Source organism: Vombatus ursinus, unplaced genomic scaffold, assembly GCF_900497805.2.
Source record: "Vombatus ursinus unplaced genomic scaffold, bare-nosed wombat genome assembly UNPS02011353.1, whole genome shotgun sequence".
NCBI lineage: Eukaryota > Metazoa > Chordata > Mammalia > Diprotodontia > Vombatidae > Vombatus > Vombatus ursinus.
Window position 1 is genome coordinate 3499593 of NW_020951131.1, and position 22925 is coordinate 3522517.

Below are 22925 nucleotides of genomic sequence, written 5' to 3' on the forward strand. Positions count from 1 at the left end.
CCACCAGGATCTGGCCTCAGACGCTTGACACTTACTGGCTGTATGACCCTGGGAAAGTCACTGAAGTCATCGACATTTGCAGCTGGCTCCCAAACAAAACTTACAGTGGATCAATCGACCCTGAAAAACCAAAGGTCACTGGCAGAGCACTCTGTATGAAAATGAACCCTCCTCCATCCCTGGGATCCTCACTGAGGAAGGGTCACTGTCTTCTCTCTTACACACACAATGGTTCTTGTAAAATACAGACAATACATCGTAATATAGTATGCAAATACAGATACTTTATTAAATACTTAATTTATTAATTATTATTGCACATATATTATTACTGTATTAGTATATTATTAATTTATTATTATTGTCATTATTATTATATGCTTGGAGAATTGTGAAACCTTTCGCTCTTCCTTTTTGATAAATCAACCCCCACCCTTCCTTATAGAACCACATTCGACCAGTGCTTGCATTACTAAGGAAGGGCTCTCAATAAACCTAGTAATTCCTAGGGGCCAAAGAATGGCCTCCCATAATTGGGTGGAAGGGCTGGTAAGGAGCTATTCAGGTCCTTCCATTAGTGACTCTTGTCTCCATCTAAGACCCAGCTCTGGGACAGCCCAGGAAAGACTTTCCGGGGCTATTTTAAGATGAAAACAGCAGGTCAAAAGCCTAGGGGGCCGGGCAGAAGTCACAGATGAGACAGAAAACATCAAGAATTCTCAAGCACTGCTAAATGTCATCCTCTTAAAATATGCAGAAGGTACAAGGCAACCCTGTTCTGTTTGCTTTCCTCAAAAAATAAAATAAAATAAGAGATAAAACCATCCTCCCCAAAGTCACAAATCCCACATGGCCAAACTTTACCAAAGTCCTTCTGTCATGATCCCACTCAGATTTCTGAGCATGGAAAAATGTCCTCCCACAGAACGGAAATTCAGAGATGGGTCATTTTTGCCTCCACATTCACAAATATAATTCATGATTTATAGATCACTAGCCACTGGGGTAAAAAAAAACTCAAAGGAACTAATTTTTCTTAATTTTCTCTTCTGAGCATGTACAAATGACCTCTTCCTCAATCACCGTCCAATTCCAGATATAATAGAGAGAGCATTGACATGGGAGTCAAAAGGCCTGGGTTCAAAGCCCACCTCTGATCCCCATCACCTTGGGTGACCCTGGGAGGCAGTTTTCTCACCTGTAAAATGTGGGAGGCAGATGAGGGGGCCTCTGAAGTTCCTTCAGCTTTGCTGCCTAAAGGTAAGTGGTGGTGCAACAAGGTGATTGAGCACTAGGCCTGGAGTTAGGAAGACCTGAGTTCAAATCCTATTTCAGATACTGTAGGACCCTGGGCAAGTCACTTAACCTCTGTTTCTTCATCTGTAAAATGGAGATAATAACAGCACCTACCTTGCAGGGTTGTTGAGAGAGTCAAAGGAGATAAAAATTGTTTAAAAAAAAAAAAAAGGTGGACAGAGCACCGGCCCCGGAGTCAGGAAGACCTGAGTTCAAATCTGGCCTCAGACACTTGACACTTACTAGCTGTATGACCCTGGGCAAGTCACTTAACCCCACTGCCTAACCAAAAAAAAAAAGGCACTTAGCCCAGTGCTGTATAAATGTTTATTCTCTTCCCTTCCACTGCCTGCCAGGGTTAGGATCCTACAAGCCTCCCACACCAGGAACAAGTATTTATTTGACCAAATTGAGTCAATGTCAGAAACCAAGTTCATGTGCTGCCTAAGTCCAGTCTCCCCACCTCAATCTATGGTCGCTGCCTTCGTCACCATCAATAACTAACATTTACATAGAGCCTAGTATGTGTCGGGCACTGTGCGAAGCACTTTACAATTACTGTCTTGCTTGGGCCTTACAACCACCCCGTGAGGTGGATGCTGTTATTATCCCCATTTTACAGATGAGGAAATTGAAGTAAACAGGGGTTAAGCCTCAGGGTCATCCAGCTAGTAAGAAGAAAGGGAGACACATCTCTTCAATTCCCCAAACCTATTACTGTAGGGGATCAGCAAATCTCTGTGGCCTTTGGATGGATCAATGGATAACAGATGGTGGATAGAAGGATGGATGGAGAGATGAGACAGACAGATAACTGAATGGACAGGTAAGTTGGCAGAAAGACAACATTAAGCTAAATTAAAATACTAAATGGAGATGTTTTCTCTGGGCAGGAGGACTCAAGGCAGACCTGTTAAGTCTCATTCAAGAGGGTTCATTTCTTGGTGTCTCAGAAGGACCTCCATAAAACACTTCTATGGGCTAGCCACACAACTGGCCATCACCGCGGGCTGACATCTGGACCGTCCAGAACAAATCCACCCTCTTCTAATGAACCGACTCAGGTTTAGGGGAGTGAGATCAGTCTTACCATCATGAACAAGGAGATAGGGCCGCAGGCCTCGCTCCTTCAGAATCTGGCAAGCAGCCGGGGCAGGAGACGTGATTTCATTCACCGAGATGTCAAATCCCAAACGCTGAAGCAATCCCACAAACTTATCCCGAGACTTCTGGGATTCATTTGTGCAGAACCGAAGCTTCAGGCCTGACTGCTTGATCCTATGGTGAAATTGGGCAGAGGGTGAGAAGCTCGAGATCCAGCTGGTATAAATGTCACATATGTGACAAATCTGGGACCAAGGCTTTACGGGCGAGCAGAAATTTAAACCTCAAGACCACCCATCCCTCCTATGCACTAGGACAGTCTTAGATACAAGACCCCCAGAATCAATCAATACATTCATCAATAAATATTTATTAAGTGCCTACTATGTGCTAGGCATTGTGTGCTAAGTGCTGCAGATGAGTTAGTTAAATGCTAATTAGTTAAACAAGTTTATTGTATGACAGATGAGAGAGGAGGAAAGGCCCTCAGAAGACCACCTGCTCCATCCTTTTGGAAAGACATTACAACTGGGTGATGCCAGATGAAGGATTTGCGGTTAACTTTCCATAAAGAACAACTGTGTATATACACTTAATTACAGCATGGAGTACTGGACAGAGCCCACCAGAATGGCCCTCCGAAGCCCTGGGTTCAAAGCTCAGCCCCTCCACTTCCAGTGAAACATGTTGCCTCCATATTTCTGAGAAGCCTTTGTGTAGCATCTCTGCCACTAGAATGTGAGATCCTGGAGGGCACACACCTGTTTGGTCCTTCCTTTGTATCCCCAGCACTTAGCACGAGTTCCTGGTACACAGTAAGCACTTAATCAATGCTTGTTGACTGACAGATTGACAAAGCTTCCTTGGCTATAAAATCATGTTTGCCTAATCTCTCTCATGGCATCACCATGAACCTTAAAGTATCACATATGCTTCCTGACATAATGGTGCGACTCACACCTGTGTGATATTTGGCGAGGCATACTGGGCCTCAGTTTCCTCATCTGTCAAATGAGAGGGTTGGATGAGGTGGCCTCCAATGTCCCTTTCAGCTCATTCTAAGATCACATGAATTCTGAAGTCCCATAAAACATATCTGATCTATCACCATTATTATGAAACCTTATTATTCTGGACCCATTAATTTAAAACTTGGGCTCATTTTGGGACTAGGATGAAGTTTGCCTCCGTGTTATCTCCAAAGAAAGGATATGATTTTTTTTAAAAAGTGGAAAGGAAGGGGGCCTAGTAGTCTCAGATCTCAAACTATACTACAAAGCCATAATTATCAAAACAGCTTGATACTGGGGAAGAAACAGAAAAGTAGATCAATGAAACACGTTAGGTACACAATATACAAATGCAAATGAGAACGGTAATCTAGTGTTCGATAAACCCAAAAATCCCAGCTAGTGGGGCAAGAAGTCACTATCTGACAAAAACTATTGGGAACACTGTAGTCTGGCAGAAACTAGGTACAGACCAGCATCTCACACCTAATACCAAAATAAGGTCGAAATAGGTACATGATTTAGAATATTAAGGGTGACATCAACGAATTAGAGGGGTATGGAAGGAATTACCTGTCAGATCTATGGATAGAGGAAGAGTTCATAACGAAAGGAGAGAAAGAGAGCTTCACAGGAGGTTAAATGCACAATTCTGATTACATAAAATGAAAAAGGTTTCACACAAGCAAACCAATGAAGCTAAAATCAGAAGAGAAGCAGGAAATTGGGAGAAAATATTTGCAGTAAGTTTCTCTTCATAAAGGCCACATTTCCAAGATATGTAGGGGACAAAGTCAAATTTATTAGAATAAGCCATTTTTCAATTGATAAATGGCTCAAGGATATGAATAGACAGTTTTCAGAGGAAGAAATATAAGCTACCACTAGCTGTATGAAAAAATGTTCTAAACAATTAGAGAAATAAAACTTAAAACAATTCTGAAGTAACCACCTCATGCTCATCACACTGGCAAAGATGATAAAAAAGGAAAATCATAAATACTTGAGGAGCTATGGGAAGACAGGTACATTACTATACTGTTAGTGAAGCTATGGGCTCATCTAACCATTTGGGAAAGCAATTTGGAAATATTCCCAAAAGACTTTTAAACTGTACTTTCTGACCCAGCTGTAGCAGTTTCCAGACTTCTCAACCCACGAATGCCAAAGACAACTTAGAAGGTCAGTGGGAAAAGTCTGTGACTGTGATGAGAGTTAGAAGCTAGGTCTCAGTCACAAGTCCCGAGCGTGGGCCGCGGCTGCCTCCTGAGCTCCCGGCCAACAGACTGAGGGGGAATCGAGTGGCTGATCAGAGAGGGATTGCAGGAATCTCTTTGCCAGTGCTGAGGCAGGAATCTCTTGCTTTGCCCGTGCTTGGATCTGGGTCACAGTTCTGAGGGGCGGTCCTGGGGCGAGGAGGAGTGTGGCATGGTGGAGCTTGTTGCAGGAAGAACATTCCTGCATGGAAAGATGATATTTGTAACTCATGAGACCTTTGTCAGTATTAAGGTAGTTGGAGGGGAAAAAATTACGTGTACGTATATATAGATATAGATAGATAGATAGATAAAGGGAACAGGGTGAGTTGAAAGTGAAGGGGTCATAACTGGAGAATAAAATTAAGGGGTGAGAGAGGATTATACTAGGAGAAGGAGAAAGGGAGAGGTAGAATGGAGTAAATTATCTCACAAAAAAAAACAGAAAAGAAAAGCTCTTACAGTGGAGGGGAAACAGGAGAAGGTGAGAGGGAATGAGTGAATCTTATTCTCATAGAATTTGACTTAAGGAAGGAATAACATACACACTCAATTGGGTATGGAAATCTGTCTTACCCTACAGGAAAATGGGGGGGGAGAAGGGGACAAGAGAGTAGGGGGATGATAGAGAGGAGGGCAGATTGGGAAAGGGGATAATCAGAAGCAAGTACTTCTGAGGAGGGACAGGGTTAAAAGAAAGAATAGAATAAATGGGGGTGGGTGGGATAGGATTAAGGGAAATAGAGTTAGTTTTTCACAGCATGTCTACTATGGAAGTGTTTTGCATAACTGCACATATATAACCTGTATTTGGTTGCTTGCCTTATCAACGAGGGTGGGTGGGGAGGGAGGAAGGGAGAAAATCTGAAACTCAAAGTTTTAAAAACACATGTTTAAAAAAATGTTTTCACATGCAACTGGGAAATAAGAAATACAGGAAATGGGGTACAGAAATCCATCCTGCCCTACAGAAAATTGAAGGGGAAGGGGATAAGAGAAGGGGGGGGAAAGATAGAATGGAAGGCAGACTAGGGGAAGGGGTATTCAGAATGCATGTCATCTTGGGGTGGGGGGAGGGGCGAGATGGGGTGAAAATTTGGAACCCAAAATCTTATGGAAGTAAATGTTGAAAACAAAAAAATAAATAAAAATTACCATGAAAATTTAAAAATTAAAAAATTAAAAATTAAAAAAATTTTTTTTAAAAAGTGAAAATAGTTGTAAATGTATGTTTTGTTCTTTAAAGTGAAGCACATAACTTTTAAAGCTATAATTTAGTAGGAGAATTCTAGATAAATCAAATTATAAATAACAAGGTTAAAAAAAAAAGTGCTCCTAACTTGAGATACACAGAAATCCAAAGGACCTGGGGATAGATTTCAAAGAGTCCATGAACTTGGGTGGGAAAAAACTTACATCTTCATTTTCACTAACTTCTAAATGAAAGTTTGCATTTCCTCTAATTATTAAAAACCATGATTGTGAGAAGAGTCCATAGGCTTTATCACAATGCCAAAGAGGCCAATGAGTCAAAAAAGGCTGAGGAGCCTCGGTCAAGCAGATGTCCAAGAAGATGCCGTCCATTCTTTGGCTGAAGGTGCTCAGAGGAGAGAAGCCACTTCTCCAGAGAGAGCCCATCACCTTTCTGAGACACAGCTCTAAGGTTTCATTTCCCTTATACTGGCACTGTATCTGTTTCCCTACAACTTCCACCTCCTCAGTCTCCCCTCTCAACAGTCAATTTAAGGAGTCAAATTCCTACTGAGGAGGCCTTCACCTACCTGAGAGCAGCAAGCATGCTCATCTACTTACGACGTCATCTTCTCCAGGCTAAACAACCCCAGTCTCTTCAACTAATTCTCATAGGATACAGATCCAAGACCTTCACTAACCTGATTTCCCTTTTCTCCAGCTTGTCAAGGTCCTGCCTAAAATACGATATCCAGAGCTGAACAGAGTATTGTGAGGAAAGAGCTTTGTAACCCACAAACCGTTAGAGAAATGTGAGTTGTTATTATTACAATTATTATGATCGTTTCTACTGCTACATCTCCAGTCAGACTATAGAAAGCACACGAACAGACACACACACACAGACACATACACACAAAGCTTGTGTTTTTTAATTTTTTTAAACGAGGTCAGATTTAAATACTAACAATAATAGTTAACATTTATATGATGTCTACTACGTGCCAGGCACTGTGCTAATTTTATCTCATTTGATAAAAATAATGAACATTTTCTAAAAGTTGGGAGGAAAAACATCAGACTCCAGCTAAGCTGCAGAACCTTCTTGATGACAGAGATCGGTGTCAGCCGATGCCCACACAGCCCACACTCGTGAAGGGGCTGGCAATGTCTTCTCTAATAACATCAGTCATTCATTTCTTTCTTATTATTTGTCTTTCCTAATCACAGGTATATGAATTATCAATTACACTTAGTGGTTAATTGCCCTTCATAAAGATCGCCTTTTTTATTTTAAATTAGGCAGTTAATATATTGTAACTAATAGCATCCACTTGTACATTCTAAGTATATCTTCATCGATTGGAGCCGCCAGAACGGGAGACCCGCTCCCAAGTTAATGAGGCAGGTGGGTGACGAAGTACAGGCAGCGTCCAGGGAATAATTATCGCTAATGAATTATGATGTGCCCTTCTCAGAACAATGAACAATCGGTATGACAATGAGATGACAGTGCCCCCCATCTGTTATTCCAAACACAACTTCAGTTGTAGATGAAGGAAATGAAGAAAGAAAGGCTCTGAATGACTGAACGAAGGACGCCTCTGGGGGCCCCGGCCTCTCGGCTTCTTTGAAACAGTGACACGTGACTCATACAAAATCAGTGTCAACCCAGCGATATGTAGAGAGGTGATGACGGCATGGATGTAAACAGAGATGGCGGCAAAATGAATATAGGTACTGAAACAGACAGCGATATAGTACAGGATGGAGACCTAGAATTCATTCCCGAAGCAGGAGAGGAAATGGGATACAACATTCCCCAGAGGAATCAGCTTGGTCTCTCTCTTCTATTAGGCCAGTCCATTTGAAGTCTCCTTATGTCCTGCCTTAATTCCAGAAGAGAATGCTGTCCCTTCCCTTGAGTCAAGGAACCTCACACAGGCTACAGCCAAATTGGCGGGGTCATCGGATCACAGGTTTAAAGGTCAGAAAGGACCTTGGAGGCTGTTGAGTCCATTCTCCTTGTTTGACAAATGAGGAAACTGAGGCAGAGGTCAAGTGACTTGCCCAGGGTTATACTGCTAGTATTTAAGGTAGGATTTGAACCCAGGTCTTCCTGAGGCCAGGTGCAATGCACTATCCACTATGCCAGGCTGCCTCACTGAAGGTTTTCTGATGAGGTGATACGGCGGAGTGAGGCTCCTGTCCTTCTCAAGCAATTGCCCTCTCTTCTCCATTCTCTCCTTTATCCAGGAATCAAGCACCACCTTCTCTTTTTTATATTCTCTAAGGTTGTTAAAAGATCAAAAGAGTCCTTTGTGACGAGGAAATACGGAAATACCAGTCATGAGGTGCTGGCTAGCCAGATCAGTGAAGCCAGCCAGGCCCAGCTACCCACCATCCCACTGACTACTTAAGAAGAAAAAGACAGAAAGGAAGAGAGCAGAGCTGGGTGAAAAATGGTGGGACCTAAGCTAGGAAGGGCAAACAAAAATATTTGATCTTTATTATTTTAAACACAAACATTTTCTTTCTTTAAAAAATTATTTTTAAGCAAAAAAAATTTCTTTCCTTATTTGTTAATTTGTTGGTTCTACTTACTAAGGGCTAAGCATTTGGGTAGGATTTTGCCCTTTCTTTTGAATTTAACCAACTTTTATTTAACCAACTATTTTTGTTAAAGGTTGTAAGTTTATTGTTTGTAGGAAAAATTTTTAATTATCCCCTCCCACTTTAGACAGCATTTTGTTTGGACTTCTCATGGAGTTCTCTCCCATTCTGTTTTGTTTATGGCTTTTGGGATCAAGTCTTTGTCTGCACACAGTAGGTGCTTCACCAGTGTTTGGGGGACTGAATATTTCTAAGTTCTATCTACTCTCTCTCTTGGAGTCCAGGAGAGGAAGTTACTAAATATCCACTGAACCGAGGCTTAAAATTCCCCTTTAAAGCAACTGAGGAAATTAAACTACGTGCCCCCTGATGCAAAGACGTGTCTGAAGTCCAGGCGGTGAAAATAAGAAAAAGAAATGTAACAGGAAGATGACAATGAAACCACAGATTACAGATTTACAACTGGAAGGGACCTGAGACAGCATCTAGTCCAACCCTCTCATTTTACAAATGAGGAAACTGAGGCCCCGAACAGTCACTTGATTTGTCCAAGGACATAGAGATGGCTCATGGCGGAGCTGAGATTTGAACTCAGGTTCTGTGACTTGAGATCCATCCCTCTTTCCACTGCTGCCTCATAGGAAGATAAGAAGCTACACTTTTGACTCTCAAAACAAACAAGCTTTGAGTGGTCAAAATGCCTATTTCACAACTGAGCTGGCCCCGACATGTGACTTTTTCTTTTTGTTTTTGTTTTAAGCTGGTGAAAGCCCTGAGAACATACAAATTTAAAAAAGGAAGGAAGGAAAAAAGAAAAGAAAGAGAAAAGAAAGAAACAAAGAAAGAAACAAAGATTGATTTCCTCCCAGTTAGGGTAGCCAATGTCCTGTTTTTAATATCCATGAGAAATAAAGAAATCTCATTTTTACATCCCCGGGAAAAGCAAAGCCCCAACATTCTAACACAAAGCCAGCTCACCAGAGGCCACAGGAATAATGCACATTTCTACAGCACATTAAAGGTGACAAAGTTCCCAACAACTTACTGGGGAAGGGAGTTCAAGCATTATTAACCCCATTTTACAGATGAGGACACTGAGGCTCAGGAGTCCAATGACTTAGCCAGTAGGAGTAGGAGCTGAAGCAGGCCCTTCCTCTAGCTTAAGGGGAATGAGGAGGTGACATCCTACCACACCAGCCTGGCTCACAAATTCCCAGAACAAGGTAAGTGTCTAAAATCAGGAAGGTGCCAGGGGCATCTCTTTCAGGGGTGGGGAACCTGTGGCTTGGAGGCCACATGTGGCCCTCTAGATCCTCAAGTGCAGCCCTCTGACTGAATCCAAACTTCACACAACAAATCCTCTTCAGAAAAGGATTTTTTTTCTGTAAAACTTGGACTCAGTCAAAAGGCCACCCCCAAGGATCTAGAAGGCCACATGTGGCCTTGAGACTGCAGGTCCCCCACCCCTGCTTCAGATGCTTCTACTTAAGCTGAGGCCAGGCTGAGGGAAATCCCCCCGCATCAGCTCGGCCGGGCAAGAACCAGACGTCGAGGTGACCAGGCTCCAGCCCATCGATCCCAAAGCCGCTGGGAGGGGATGGCAGAAAATCCGTTTTTCATTTCCTGCTGAGCGCTGTCCCTTCTTTCTTTGAACTGACCTTTACCTTCTTCTAACAGAGCAGGACAAGACTCTGAGTGACAATGTCCCACCATGCAATTACCGTGCGTCAGATGAGCCGGCCCCTTACAAATCACCTCGAACTTTACACATCTGCTGGCTGTCAGCATCTGCCAGGATCGCTCACCCGAAAATAATGAAAAAACCCTCATTATTGTTCCAGCCCAGGTAAAGTGTGAGGACGATCATTAGACAGCCTCGGTGACCTTGGGCACACTTAACTACCTTCCTGCAAGCCAGGGGTGCAGACGAACCACAGCGACTCAAAGGGACGAGGCACCCACCTGGCCACCGCCCGGGGCTGGGGGGACCTGAGACAGACAGACGGGGAAACGACCTGCCTAAGGTCACATGGAGTAAGCAATGCACATGGAGAAGAGCCCAAGGTTTTTTTTTGGGGGGGGGGTACTATGCTCCTTACATTAGGGGCAGCCAGAGCTTCATTCTAAAGGATGCTACTTGTGACAGAGAGGTGGCACAGAGGGCAGAGACCTGCACCTGGGAGTCAGGAAACCCCAATCCAAGTCTGCCCAGTTGGGTGACCCTGGGCAAATCATTTCACCTCTGTCTGCCTCAGTTTCCTCAGTTGTAAAATGGGACTAACAATAACATCCACCTCCCAGGGTTGTTGTGAGGAGCAAACAAGATAATATTTGCATACAGGCCAGCTCTTACAGTTATTATTTCAGCTTCATCCTAAGAAAGAGAAGAATGCAGAGGAAAGACCCACTGAAACAGGAGCGTCTGGGGAGGGCTTGAGGGACATCTGCACCTCCAGCCTCTGACTCTGGGGGAGTCTGCTTTTTGTATGAGGTTCCTCAAACCAGGGTAGTTTGGCTCGAACCACAGGCTAAGAATGATGCCTCAGAGTTTTTAAAAAGGAATAAAATGTTTTTTTTAAAAAATAAGTTTTTATTGATGTATTTTTTAAACATCCACCCCTGTTTTTTCACGTATCTTTCCCTCTCCCCCTCCCCCTCCCAGAAAGCCAGCCCAATCCAGTCCAATCCCCATTTACTAAGCCCTACAACGTGCCTGGCACTGTGCGATTAATAACAGAAAAGCCAAAGACAGAAATGGAAGAGGAAAAAAGTCAGCATAATCTATCAATATATCAACCTGTGGGGACCCCCCAAAAGGGTGGGCTGGGAGTGTCTCCTCTCATCTCTGCAGTCCCACCTGTTTTTATAATCTTACAAAACTGAAAAAAATCACTTTAAAGGAAAAAGAACAGTCTGCAGATTCAGGTGTTTACAATCTCCTGAGTCTGCCTCGTAAGCAAAGCAGCTGGATTTTTCCACTTTGAACAAAAGCCACTGGCAAGATTTATAAGGCAAAGGGCAGAAATGGGGAAATGCAAAGCCAGCTGCAGAATCAAGGTGAGTTTCTGAGCAGGGAAAAATCAGGAGCCTTTGGGGGAACATTGATCAATCGATCCATCACTGTGTCCATTTCACTGTCATTGATCTCCCCAGGGTTCCATTAACATCCAGCCCTCCGCACCTTGGGTGGACCTCCAAAGATAAAAACTGGACTGAAGGAGAAGGCCCAGAGGGGCTATGTGTGGCAGCAAGGTCAGCAGGTCAGCAAGATCACAGATCAATCAACCAACTGACAAGCATTTATTAAGTGCCTACTGTATACCAGGCACTGTGTTAGGCTCTGGGGGAAAGAGTTACAAAAAATCAAACATTCCCTTCCCTCAAGAAGTTTGTCTTCTACTGTGTCCATTATTAATTGGACCAGAACTGGCCTCTAACCTGAGGGTAGCCGGAGCCAAACAAACAGAGCAGGCTAGAGACAGGAGAATCAGGACACAAACAGAAGTGTCATTAATCTCTGAGGGAGGAAAATGATGTATGCATGCAGAAGTCCCCCCGCCTAAGAAGGAGGGCTTCAGGCTGCTAAGGCTGGGGCCGCTTACATACATGAAAAGAGCAGGCCACAACACAATCATTCCTAGGTCTTGAGACAGTTCTCATGGTTGGCATGTCTTGGGACAATACAGGCACTCTTGGGTCCCATGGGAATACTCACTGTCTCGAGTCTTAGGGGTTGTGGCCATCCTGCCAGGCACAGAACCAGAGCTCTGCAACAGGATCTGTCAGTGACCAGGAACAGGGATTGTGAACATGTGATGGGAGGCCCCGGGAAACAGGGGGGGCTAAATCCCTAGTGAGCCCCTGGTGCTGGTCCAAGCAGTACGCTTTGCCAGAGGGTGAGATCAGCCTGAGCACAAAGGACTACTGTTACCAAGCTCTTGCTTGTTAGGCCTTAGGTCTGGAAAACAGGGCATCCCCAAAATATTTTGACACCATCAGGAGATTAAAAAATAACTTCAAAAAAAATAACTTCATCTCTGATTTGGGGTATAAGGAAAAAGAAACATTAGAAGTTGATACACAGTGACCACGTAGTTCAATTCAAATCTGTTTCTTATTTTTCTTTGGAAGACTTGAATTCAAATCCAGCCTCGGATACTCAGTAGCTGTGTGACCCTGAGCAAGTCATTTAACCTCTATGTGCCTCAGTTTCTTCAACTGTAAAATGGGAATAATAATAGCACCTCCCTCCCAATGCTGTTGTGAAGATGAAATGAGATATTTGTAAAGCACTTAGCACAGTGCCCAGCACATAGGAGGTGCTGCATAAAAGCTTGTTGAACGGCAAGGTCTTTCTGTTACATCATGAGATCTCTGAAAGGAGCAGATAAACAAGAGAATATAAAAGATAATGGGAAAATTCCTTGGAGTGGGCGTGCAGATGTTTGTGTTCAGGCTCCTAAACTCTATGGCTAGATTTCACATAGAATTACTTTGTATTTTTAATAAGTCATTAAAAAAATAAAAGCCTGTGGACTCCCTATCTGCCTCTGCCGAAATGGGAAAGCCCCTTGGGCAGTCAGGTGTGGGCGCCAGGGCGCTGCTCCTCTCCTGGGGACGCTCCAGGCTGACTTTCCAGACAAGCCTGAGGGGGCCCCCCAGCCTGCTGCTCCGCTTTTCCCAAGGAACTCTGCCCTCTAGGAATGGAAGCCCCCCAAGGGCAGGTGTGATCTTTGTACCCCCAGTCCCCAACTGGTGCTTCACAAACGTTTTCTGATTGCTGCTTGATTAGACCTCAGGTTCTTAAGGTGTAACAAAGGGGCTGGTCTACCTGGAGGGTCCTTCCTGCTCTAAATCTTAAGATCTTTGATATTTATCTACAGGGAATTCCATCCAAGATGATGTGAAGAAATATTTTTCTATTAAAGAAGAGCCCAAGTCCCTCCCCATCCCCCCATTTGTTGTTTTTGGTAAGTTGTGGCTGTTTTGATTCATTATTGGACAAAATTTGGCCTCTGCAGGGAATTCGTGGGAGGAGATAGACAAGAGCTGGGCAGATTAGAAGTCCTAGCTGGCCTGTTTTCTGAACTACTAAAGGAATCACAGATACATTGAATTACTGGACTATCTGGCCCTTTGTTTTCCTGCAGTGATCCCAGGCCTAGAAATGGAGAGTTGGGGGAAAGCTTAGAGATCACTTGGTCTGTTTTACAGTTAGAGAAACTGAGGCTTAGAGAAATGGAGGGATTGCTCTAAGGTTCCACTACTCTTAAGAATGGGTCCTGTGCCCTTAAGTCTAGGGCTCCTCACACTGCCTCTGGGCATGGAGACATTGGCACCAGGTCCCGAGGCACTGGCCCAGGGTTGGGCTCTCCTTTCTAAACAGCACAATCCACAAAGAAAATCATTCATTATGTTTTTCCAGGTGGGACGGTGTCCCCTGGAGGACCATCCTCATAGAGGCTTTCCCTGGGTCTGTGCCTCCCCAACAAGAATGCATGGGACACCAGAAGAGGGTCCCAGCCCTACAAGCTGCAGGCCATTGATGTGCCATCGTGAGATCAAGTAACAGGCGCTAGGCAGGGAAGCAAGAGGGACCACTTGGAATAGGAGGTTTTGTAAACACACGTATTCTTAATGCCAGGAAATTCTGATCTCCGTGGCAAAGAGGGGTTTACTGAGGAATAAGTCAAGCGTGGCCGGTGAGATGGAACCAGAGAAATGGGTTAAAATCCCAGTACTATCACAGAATACCAACAATAATAACAACCACCACCACATTTACATATCACATTAAGGTTTATAAAGTGTTGTATATATGTTATCTTCTTTGATGCTCATTTGATAAACAACAAATTAGGAACATATTTTTATAAATAGAATGAATGAGCAGGGAGGGGTGGCACCAGCCTGTGGTCCCTATTCTCTGGAGAATGCTAAAGCTAGGGTGAGGGGGTGGGGAGAGAGGGGGGAGGAGAAGGAGAGGAGAGGGAGGCAGGGAGAGGGAGAGAGGGGGAGAGTGGGGGAAGGAGGGAAAGAAAAGAGAGGGGAAGGAGAGGGAGGGACAGAAAGAGAGGGAGGGATAGGGGAGGAGGAGAGGGGAGGAGGGGAGGGAGAAAGGGGAAGGGATGGGAGAGAAAGGGGAGAGGGGAAAGAGGGGAGGGGAAGGGGGGAGAGAGAGAGAGCGAGAGGGGAGACAGAGACAGAGAGACAGAGAGAGAGGAGAGAGGCAGAGACAGACAATGGACAGGTATACTCTACTGACACAGAAGTCCAACCAAAGAGTCGCCCCACAATGGCGAGCATGTGTATATGTCACAATTCCCCATGGAGATCACTTAGCTCACACAGCAAAACCCCTCATGGTCCCCCTCCATCACCAAAGAGCACAGATCTGGAGTTTGGGGCCTGAGTGCAAACTTCAGCTCTAGCACTTGGAATTGTGGGTGACGGGGACAGGGTGGAACCACTCTCTGGGCCTCAGTTTCCCTTTCTGTAAAATGAGGAAGTGGGATATGTCCAGGATGTTTTGTAAACCTATGAGCCCGTTCTTGGAAGATGGTTTTTAAATGAATAAAAATAAAACATGTAGGGTTCCATAGGAAACCAATTAAATGGAATTTAGTCATCAAAGTAATTTAAACGACAAGTTCATGAGCCCAGCTTCAGAACTCCGGGGATAGAAGGCGTCCTACACCTCTTCGGCTCTTCTTCCAACTGTTCACCCTTGTCCTGAGGCCGGCTCCCTGCCCTCTACCCTTCCCCCACTTCTGCCCATGCTTCAAGAGGCCAACTCCCCCTCCCCAAGCCTTCCTCGGCCCTCCCCCAAGGTGGAGCTGTCCAGCACTTTGTCCGCTGAGGCAAACGAAGGCTCTGCTTATTTTTTGAAAGCTACTTGAGTTCCTTGTCTTGTGAGCCCCACCCAATCCTCAGAATGCCTCACAATCCTCTTCTTTCAAGGCTCTGGGGAGCCTCCAAAGTCGTCCTCCAAGAAGACTTTGCTATTCTCTTCCCCTCCATCCCCCCAGCATCACGAATGTTTCTTCCCTCAAATTTGCTTGTATTTATTTCTCCGAGTTCATGTTCCACACACATACACACACACACACAGAGTAGAATGTCAGGGCAGTAGGAAAAGCTCGGTTAGAACCCCAGCTCTGCCACTTACTAGCTGTGTGACTTTGTCACAAGTGAATGTCCTTCTCTGGGCCTCAGTTTCCTAATGTCTAAAACTGAGGGGAGGGGATGGACCAGATGGCCCTAATCAATCAACAGTCAATCACAGCCCAGTGGGGATATGATGAAAGGCAAAATGTGAGAGAGATAACTTGCAAACATAGATATATATAGAACACATACAAGGTAGAGACACAGAGTGCATTTATGACGGGTTGACTATACATCAGGCTTTGGAAATACAAATAAAAGAAAGCAAGATAGTTCTTACCCTCAAGAGGCTTACATTCTAATAAGACAACACAATACAGAAAGGGACCCTGGAAGGGAGGGATCACACTGTGGCAAAGTCTAAGAGGTAGATAGAAAGTAACTTTGAAGTGGAAATACTAACAGCTGCGGGAGAGCAGGGACCTGGGAAAAGCCCAGCAGGCAGGAAGTGGCGCATGGTACTTCAGCTGAGTCCTAAGAGGTAAGGAGGGACAGCATCCCAGGTATGGGTCACAGCTTATGCAAAGGCTCAGGAGCAGGAAACAATGCCAAGTTTGGGGAACTGTAAGTAGGTAATGATTGTATTATGACCCTAGGTCATGGCCCCTCTCTAGGCCTTGGTTTCCCCATCTGTAAATGGTTGGCATTAACTATCCATCCCATGGCTAGACAGAGGCCCCAAAGGGCACAAATCAAGGTTCCTCCAGACATCAAACCATCTCTTACAGCACTTTCTGCAGTAGCAAAGGCTGACTCCCAGTACCCGGCTCTCAGGTTGTAAGGGCAGACTACTGTGCAAAAAGAACAAAGGAGGAGAGAAGAGGTGAGGGGAGGATGAAGGGGGAAGAGAGGATAAAGGGGGGAAGGAAGAGAAGAGAGGATGAAGGGGGGAGGGGAGGAGAGGATAAAGGGGGGAGAAAAGGATGAAGAGGGAGAGGAGAGGATGAAGAGGTGAGAAGAGGATGAAGGGGGGAAGAGAGGATAAAGGGGGGAAGGAGAAGAAGAGAGGATGAAGGGGGGAGGGGAGGAGAGGATGAAGAGGGAAGGGAGGAGAGGATAAAGGGGGGAGAAAAGGATGAAGAGGGAGAGGAGGGGAGGAGAGGATGAAGAGGTGAGAAGAGGATGAAGGGGGGAAGGAAGGGAAGATGAGGGGGGAGGGGAGGAGAGGATGAATGGGGGAGGAGAGGATGAATGGGGGAGGAGAGGATGAATGGGGGAGGGAGAAGAAAAGTTACTGAACATTTTTTAAATGCTTACAAGAGACAAAAAGCCCAAAAAAATCACAGACATGAAGCTCAGATTGAAAGTTACAGAATAAATTTATTACATATTGTAAAAGAAAAGCAGAACTCATAAAAGAGTCCCAAACTCATGAACAACCCTTTTTCTGGTCTATTAAGTACAAGGAAATGCTCATTGCATTTGGTGGTTAAGTTTAAACTTTTTAAAACCTACGATGAAACATTCCTCCTTCGTCCTGGCAGAAAGGTGGAATATTACTGGGGCAGAGTGATACCCATACAACCAGGAAGGCTCTTGGGTTACTGGGTGAGGTTTTTTGTGTAACTTTTAATTGTTTGTCTTTTAGGAGTAAGGGTTCAAATGGAGGGGAAGCAGGAAATATGTAAGTGATTGTGACATAAAACCAAAAGGTTCTGGGGTTAGACAGGATGATCCCTCAGGTAAGCCCTTTCCGGGTCTAGATTCTCTGAACCTACAAACTGGATCTGAAGGAAAGGACATTTGCACCCATGGCCTCATTGGTTCTACCATAAGAGGGGACCTTAGGAATCATCCAGCCCAGGTTGCTTGTTTTACAGAGGGCACTGAGGCCAAGGAGACACGGCCTGCCTGGGTATCCCAGCTAGGACTGGGCCCCACAGCTCTGAGTGGAGCCCTGGAGAGAGGGACCAAGATCAATCGGGGAGGGGGGCTCCTGCTGGGCTCTGCCCCCCCTCATTCCAGCAGCCCCCACCCCATGGGGAAGGGTCATCACCTGGGTCTATCTGTCCTAAGAGTTCAGCCAATGGTGGGTCCAAAGTGCCTGCTGACACACCCGCCTCCCCACCCCAAAGAAAACGTTCCAGAAGACAGACTAGTCAGCTGCCCAAGGCTCTGCCTGGGTCTGCTGAGCCCTGGGGGCCACGGTCACCCTGGATCAGGAGAAGGTTGGGAAATAGGTGACGCAGCTGCCACGTCTCCCCTCGAGTGCGAGTAGTGTGGAAGGAGCACAGAACCCCCCCCACCCCTCCTCCGACACTGGATAGGTGACCCTTGGCAAGCACTTCCCTCTTCATGCCTCAGCTTCCTCTCCTGTAAAATGGGGGGAGTTGGACCAGACAATCTTTAAGACCCTAGTACCTCACTACCTCTCAATAAACACCAACCCTGGGGCAGTTAGGTGGCACAGTGGACAGAGCACCAGCCCTGAAGTCAGGAGGACCTGAGTTCAAATCCGGCCTCTGACCAAACACTTGGCACTTACTAGCTGCGTGACCCTGGGCAAGTCACTTAACCCCAATTGCCTAAAAATAAATAAATGAATGAATGAATGAATGAATAAATGAACAACCACCAGTCCCATCACCTCTAGGATAAAATAGATACCTTGTTTGGCTTTTAAAGCCCTTCACAGCCTGACCAGCTGATCTTTCTGGCCTCATCATACATCCCTCCCCTCATCCAGTCAAACTGGTCTTCCCTATTTCTTACACACGACACTCCCATCTCCCATCACCATGCCTTTGTCCTCGTCATCCCCCCTGCCTGGAGTGCACTCCCTCCGTAGCTCATCCCTCTCTTCCCCCACTTTGTATTTATTCTGTATATACTTGTCTCTCCCAAGAGAACAGAAGTCCTCAGAGCGGGGGCGGCTTCATTCTTTATATCTGTGTCCCTAGAACCTATCACAGTGCCTGGAACACAGCAGGCACTTAATAAATGCTTACTAGACTGAATTCTCACCTAGACTCCCCAATACCTAGCATAACGCCTGGCACAGAGTAAGTGCTGAATAAATGCTTGTTGACTGATGAATTGATCTGAAGGTGAGCAGCTCCACTAACCCAGCTACCTACATCTCCTGGGCTCCAAGATCCAGGCAGGAGACTGCGGGAGGCCAGGGAGGGGAGGTAGACCCTCTAACCCAAGGCCTAGAAAGGAGACAAGAGAAAGCTCTGAGACACCGGGTGGGGGGAGAATAGAGGTGGGTAATGAGGGCAGCCATGGGAGGGAGGACGGCAACAAGGCAGGACGGACGCCCGCGAGCACCAGGGCAGATGGGCGATAGGACAATCAAAGGGACGGAAAGACCTTTGCCTCCTCTTGTTCACCACCAGCAGTAAAGGAGATTGCCCTTTGGAGCCCAGCAGGCAGGAAGGGCCGAGGGCCGGCCACCCCGGCTTTGATGTCACTGGCCCTGCTGCTGCTTTCCTTCCACGGCCTCCTCCTCCACTGACTGCCCTTGTGGGGGGAAGGGAGGTGTACAGAATTGTCGTTTTTAATAAAATTTAATATAATCCTTCTGCTCTCCCCACTGAAGAACATCCATTCCACTCTAAGGCCGACCAAGTGCCTTCCCTGCAACCCTGTGAGGCAGTTAATAGAAACACTGTTCTCCCCATTTTGGGGATGAGGAAACTGAGGCTCAGGGAGGCCACCTCAAAGTGAACCATTCACTTGCTACAAAGCTACCCATCCCTGCTCCACCCCCAACAAGTCTTCTCTTCAATCATTCAGGTAGATCCTATGACTTACAGCTGGAAGCGGGCTCAAAGATCCTCTCACACAACCCTCTCACCTCACAAAATCTGAGACCCAGAGAGAAGTGACCTGGCCTTCTGACCCCAATCCGGGGCTCGCTCCCCACCTTCTGGCCCCAATCTGGGGCTCACTCCCCACCTTCTGACCCCAATCCAGGGCTCATTCTCTACATTTTTACCCCACTCCTAGGCTCACTCCCCACCTCTGACCCCATTCTGGGGCTCACTCCCCACCTTCTGACCCCAATCAGGGCTCGCTCTCTACATTTTTACCCCACTCCTGGGCTCACTCCCCACATTCTGACACCAATCAGGGGCTCGCTCCCCACCTTCTGACCCCAATCCAGGGCTCACTCCCCACCTTCTGACCCCAATCTGGGGCTCGCTCTCCACATTTTTAGCCCACTCCTGGGCTCACGCCCCACATTCTGACCCCAATCAGGGGCTTGCTCCCCATATTCTGACCCTAATAAGGGGCTCATTCCCTACCTTCTGACCCCAATCTGGGGCTCATTCCCCACATTTGGACCCCAATCCGGGGTTCGCTCCCCATATCCTCACCCTAATAAGGGGCTCAATCCCCACAGTCTGACATTAATCTGGGGCTCAGTCCCTACATTTTCTGTGGTCTGCTCTTGTCACTGAGAAATCTCAGGTGGCAGATGAAATGTGGTGACCAGTCTTGGTCTCAGAAGACAGATGATGAATGGGGGTGCTGGGGTGGGACACCAAGTACTTAGGAGGCCATGAGATAGACTTGCTCTGATCTCATGGCCCAGAGGGCAGATCCAAGAACCTTGCAATGGGGCAGGGGGAAAGGGGCTAGACATGAGGAAAAGCTTTCTAACCACTGGAATTCTCCAAAAGGGCACAAGCTGCCTTGGGAGGGGGTGAACCCTTCCTCCCTAGAGGCTGTTGTGCGGGATTCATCTCAGATGTGACTTGGATGAGATGGTTAACGAGGCCCCTTTCAGTTCTGAAAGGTGGCCATTCTGAGAAACTGGTGCCCCTCTCTCATCACTATGGGTGCAGAATGCTGTACCGTTTGAGCTGATTTTACTAAACGTTTTTTGTAATAAGCAAAAGAGTCTCTTTGGGGGAGAAAGGAGGTATTAGGGTGTGCTTCTGGCTTACAAGAAATAAAAGCATCAATACAACTCTGAGGCATTCGTATGTAATGAGATCCCATCAACATCAGCATCTAATGCTTTGCAGAGTTGAGACTGTCACAGAGCTGTTAGTTATTATTATAAAAAACTTGGATAAAATCATAACTATTCAGACCTGATGGGATGGGGAGGTGAGGCGAGGCCTGAGTGAAGGGCCCCTTCCCGGGCCCAAGGTCTGTGTTCTCTCAGTCCTGTAGGCTGGTGTCCCTGGCCAGAATCTCTGCAAACTGCCCAATTCGGGCTTGAGGTGATGGTGCAGGGCCGGGCCCTCTTGGGTCTTGTATACTTGAGGAGGACCCAGGATGGTCTGCCACTCTTGGGCCCAGAGCTCCCTCTGGCCAGCTTCTGTTAACGACCTCCCTGGTCGGCGGGCCAGTGCTTAACGCTCACCCTCTGGCCCTAAGGCAGGGCCTGCAGAAGGTCTTTTCAGGACCTTGGAGAGGGTCACCGCCGTGGAGGACACAAAGTGAGCCAAGCACTCTCCACTGGGAGATGCCCCTGCAACAAGGGCCCAGGGCTCTGGAGTAAGAATGAAAAGTGTCATGCACTGAACGACTCCACTCCACTCGACCCCACCCAAGTTTATTAAGCGCTAAGTCTGTCTTTCCCTCCTCCTCAGTGGTACCACAGAGTAACACGGGCAGCTAGGCAGCACAGTGGACAGAGCGTAAGGCCAGGACAAAGTTTCTCATCTGGCCTCTGACACTAGCTGTGTGACCTTGGTCAAGTCACTTAATCCTGTTGGCCTCAGTTTCCTCATCTGTAAAATGATCTGGCAGAGGATATGGCAAACCACTCCAGTGCCTTTGCCAAGAAAACCCAACTGGGGTCATGAAGAGCTGGACATGACTGAAATGACTGAAAGCAGACTTTGGCTCCACATCAGGAAACTGAGGCCCAGGGAGGTACATGATGTAATGGGCTCAACTCCTATCTGTGATACTTACCAGCTCTGAGACCTCGTGTAAGTGGCTTCACTTCCCTCTGAGGTCTCTGCCACTTCTGGGTCCTAGGACTCGAAAACTGGACGGGATCTCAAAGGTCACCTAGTCCTCATCTTACAAATGGGGAAACTGAGGCACTGAATGGGGTGCCTCGCCCAAGGTCACAAAGACTGGGGGGGGGGGGGGGGCAGCAGCGGGGGCTGGGGCTCGCCAGCCTCTCTGGCTGCCCAGAATGGTTTTACGATGTCCACCTCCTCCCCCCGCACTGCCCTGGAAAGCTCTGCGGGGGCCCTGTTTGGACACGACCCTCCAGCTGCTCGGGGGCTCAGATTTCCGCTGTCCTTGTGACAGATCCTTGTTGGAGGCTGTGCTAACAGATGCAGGGCAGGGGCCCAGCAACAGGACGTTGTAAATGTCCAGCCAGGCCGGCCTTTCAGATGCCGATGCTAATGGCCCTGGGAGGCTCTGAGCACACAGCTGTAAATGCAGCCCATGCGGGGCCGCCTGCCGGCTAGGGCCCAGCCTTTACAGACACTTAACTACTTTCTGCCTCATAACAGGCAAGTGCCTCACAGTTCAAACAGGAAGAATGAATAGCTCATCTCAGAGAAATCAATCAGACTGAAAACACACACACACAAACACACCTCAGAATAAAGGACAGTCTAGCTGCGGCTGGTGGCCCCGCCCCTCCCTGACTAATCCCCCGCATCCCCTGGGCTCCTGGGAAACCCAGGCCATCCCAAGCTGACACAGCCTGAGCAGCCACAAGAGGAAATTCTCCATGGTAGACTCGTGTCAGTTTGGTGGGTACCACCCCCATTTTACAAATGGCTTTGTCCGCTGTGAACTAGTTAGAGCCAGGATTCCATTCCACCCCACTGCTTTGGCATGGACAAACCAACTCAATATTTCCACTTGGCGCCAAGGATGCGCTAGGTGCCAAGGATGCGCTAGGTGCCATTTAGAACATGGCGGCAGCGCCGCCTTCCAGGCAATCAGGGTCAGAGATTTGGGCCGGAAGGCCACCGCGTCGGGTGAAATCATTTTGTTCTCATTTTTCGTTCTGATCTTGGACCTCCTGCCCAGGACAGCCCAGGCACTAACTGCACAGGGGAGAAAAGTCTGATGGCAACTAGAAATGAGGATGAACCATAAACATTTCAGTGCCATGTTCTAAGGTTCTCCACTGGGAACAGAACTGGAGAACTAGGTGTCAAGCAGGACTCCTGCAGTGGGGCTTCCCTTCGCAAGCAATGAGCTTCAGGAAAGAGCCCCTCCCCGACTCCCCTTTTCTCAAAGCTCAGAGACCCTTCTCTGCTCACCATGGGGAGGTGGACCAGCGGTGCAAGAGGTGGAGGGGCGGGGATTCTTCTAAGAAGACTTCAAAAGGAAACTGTGCATATAAAGGCAG

At 46.8% G+C, this 22925-nt stretch overlaps 1 protein-coding gene across 1 annotated transcript in view; it reads right to left on the reverse strand.

The window, feature by feature from the left end:
- Positions 1-22925, reverse strand: part of LHPP (phospholysine phosphohistidine inorganic pyrophosphate phosphatase) — a 206950-nt gene that overhangs the window by 177209 nt on the left and 6816 nt on the right. Inside the window, exon 3 of the mRNA XM_027855941.1 lies at positions 2387-2574. Coding sequence (XP_027711742.1) covers positions 2387-2574 — 188 coding nt within the window. The remainder of the gene's footprint in view (positions 1-2386; positions 2575-22925) is intronic.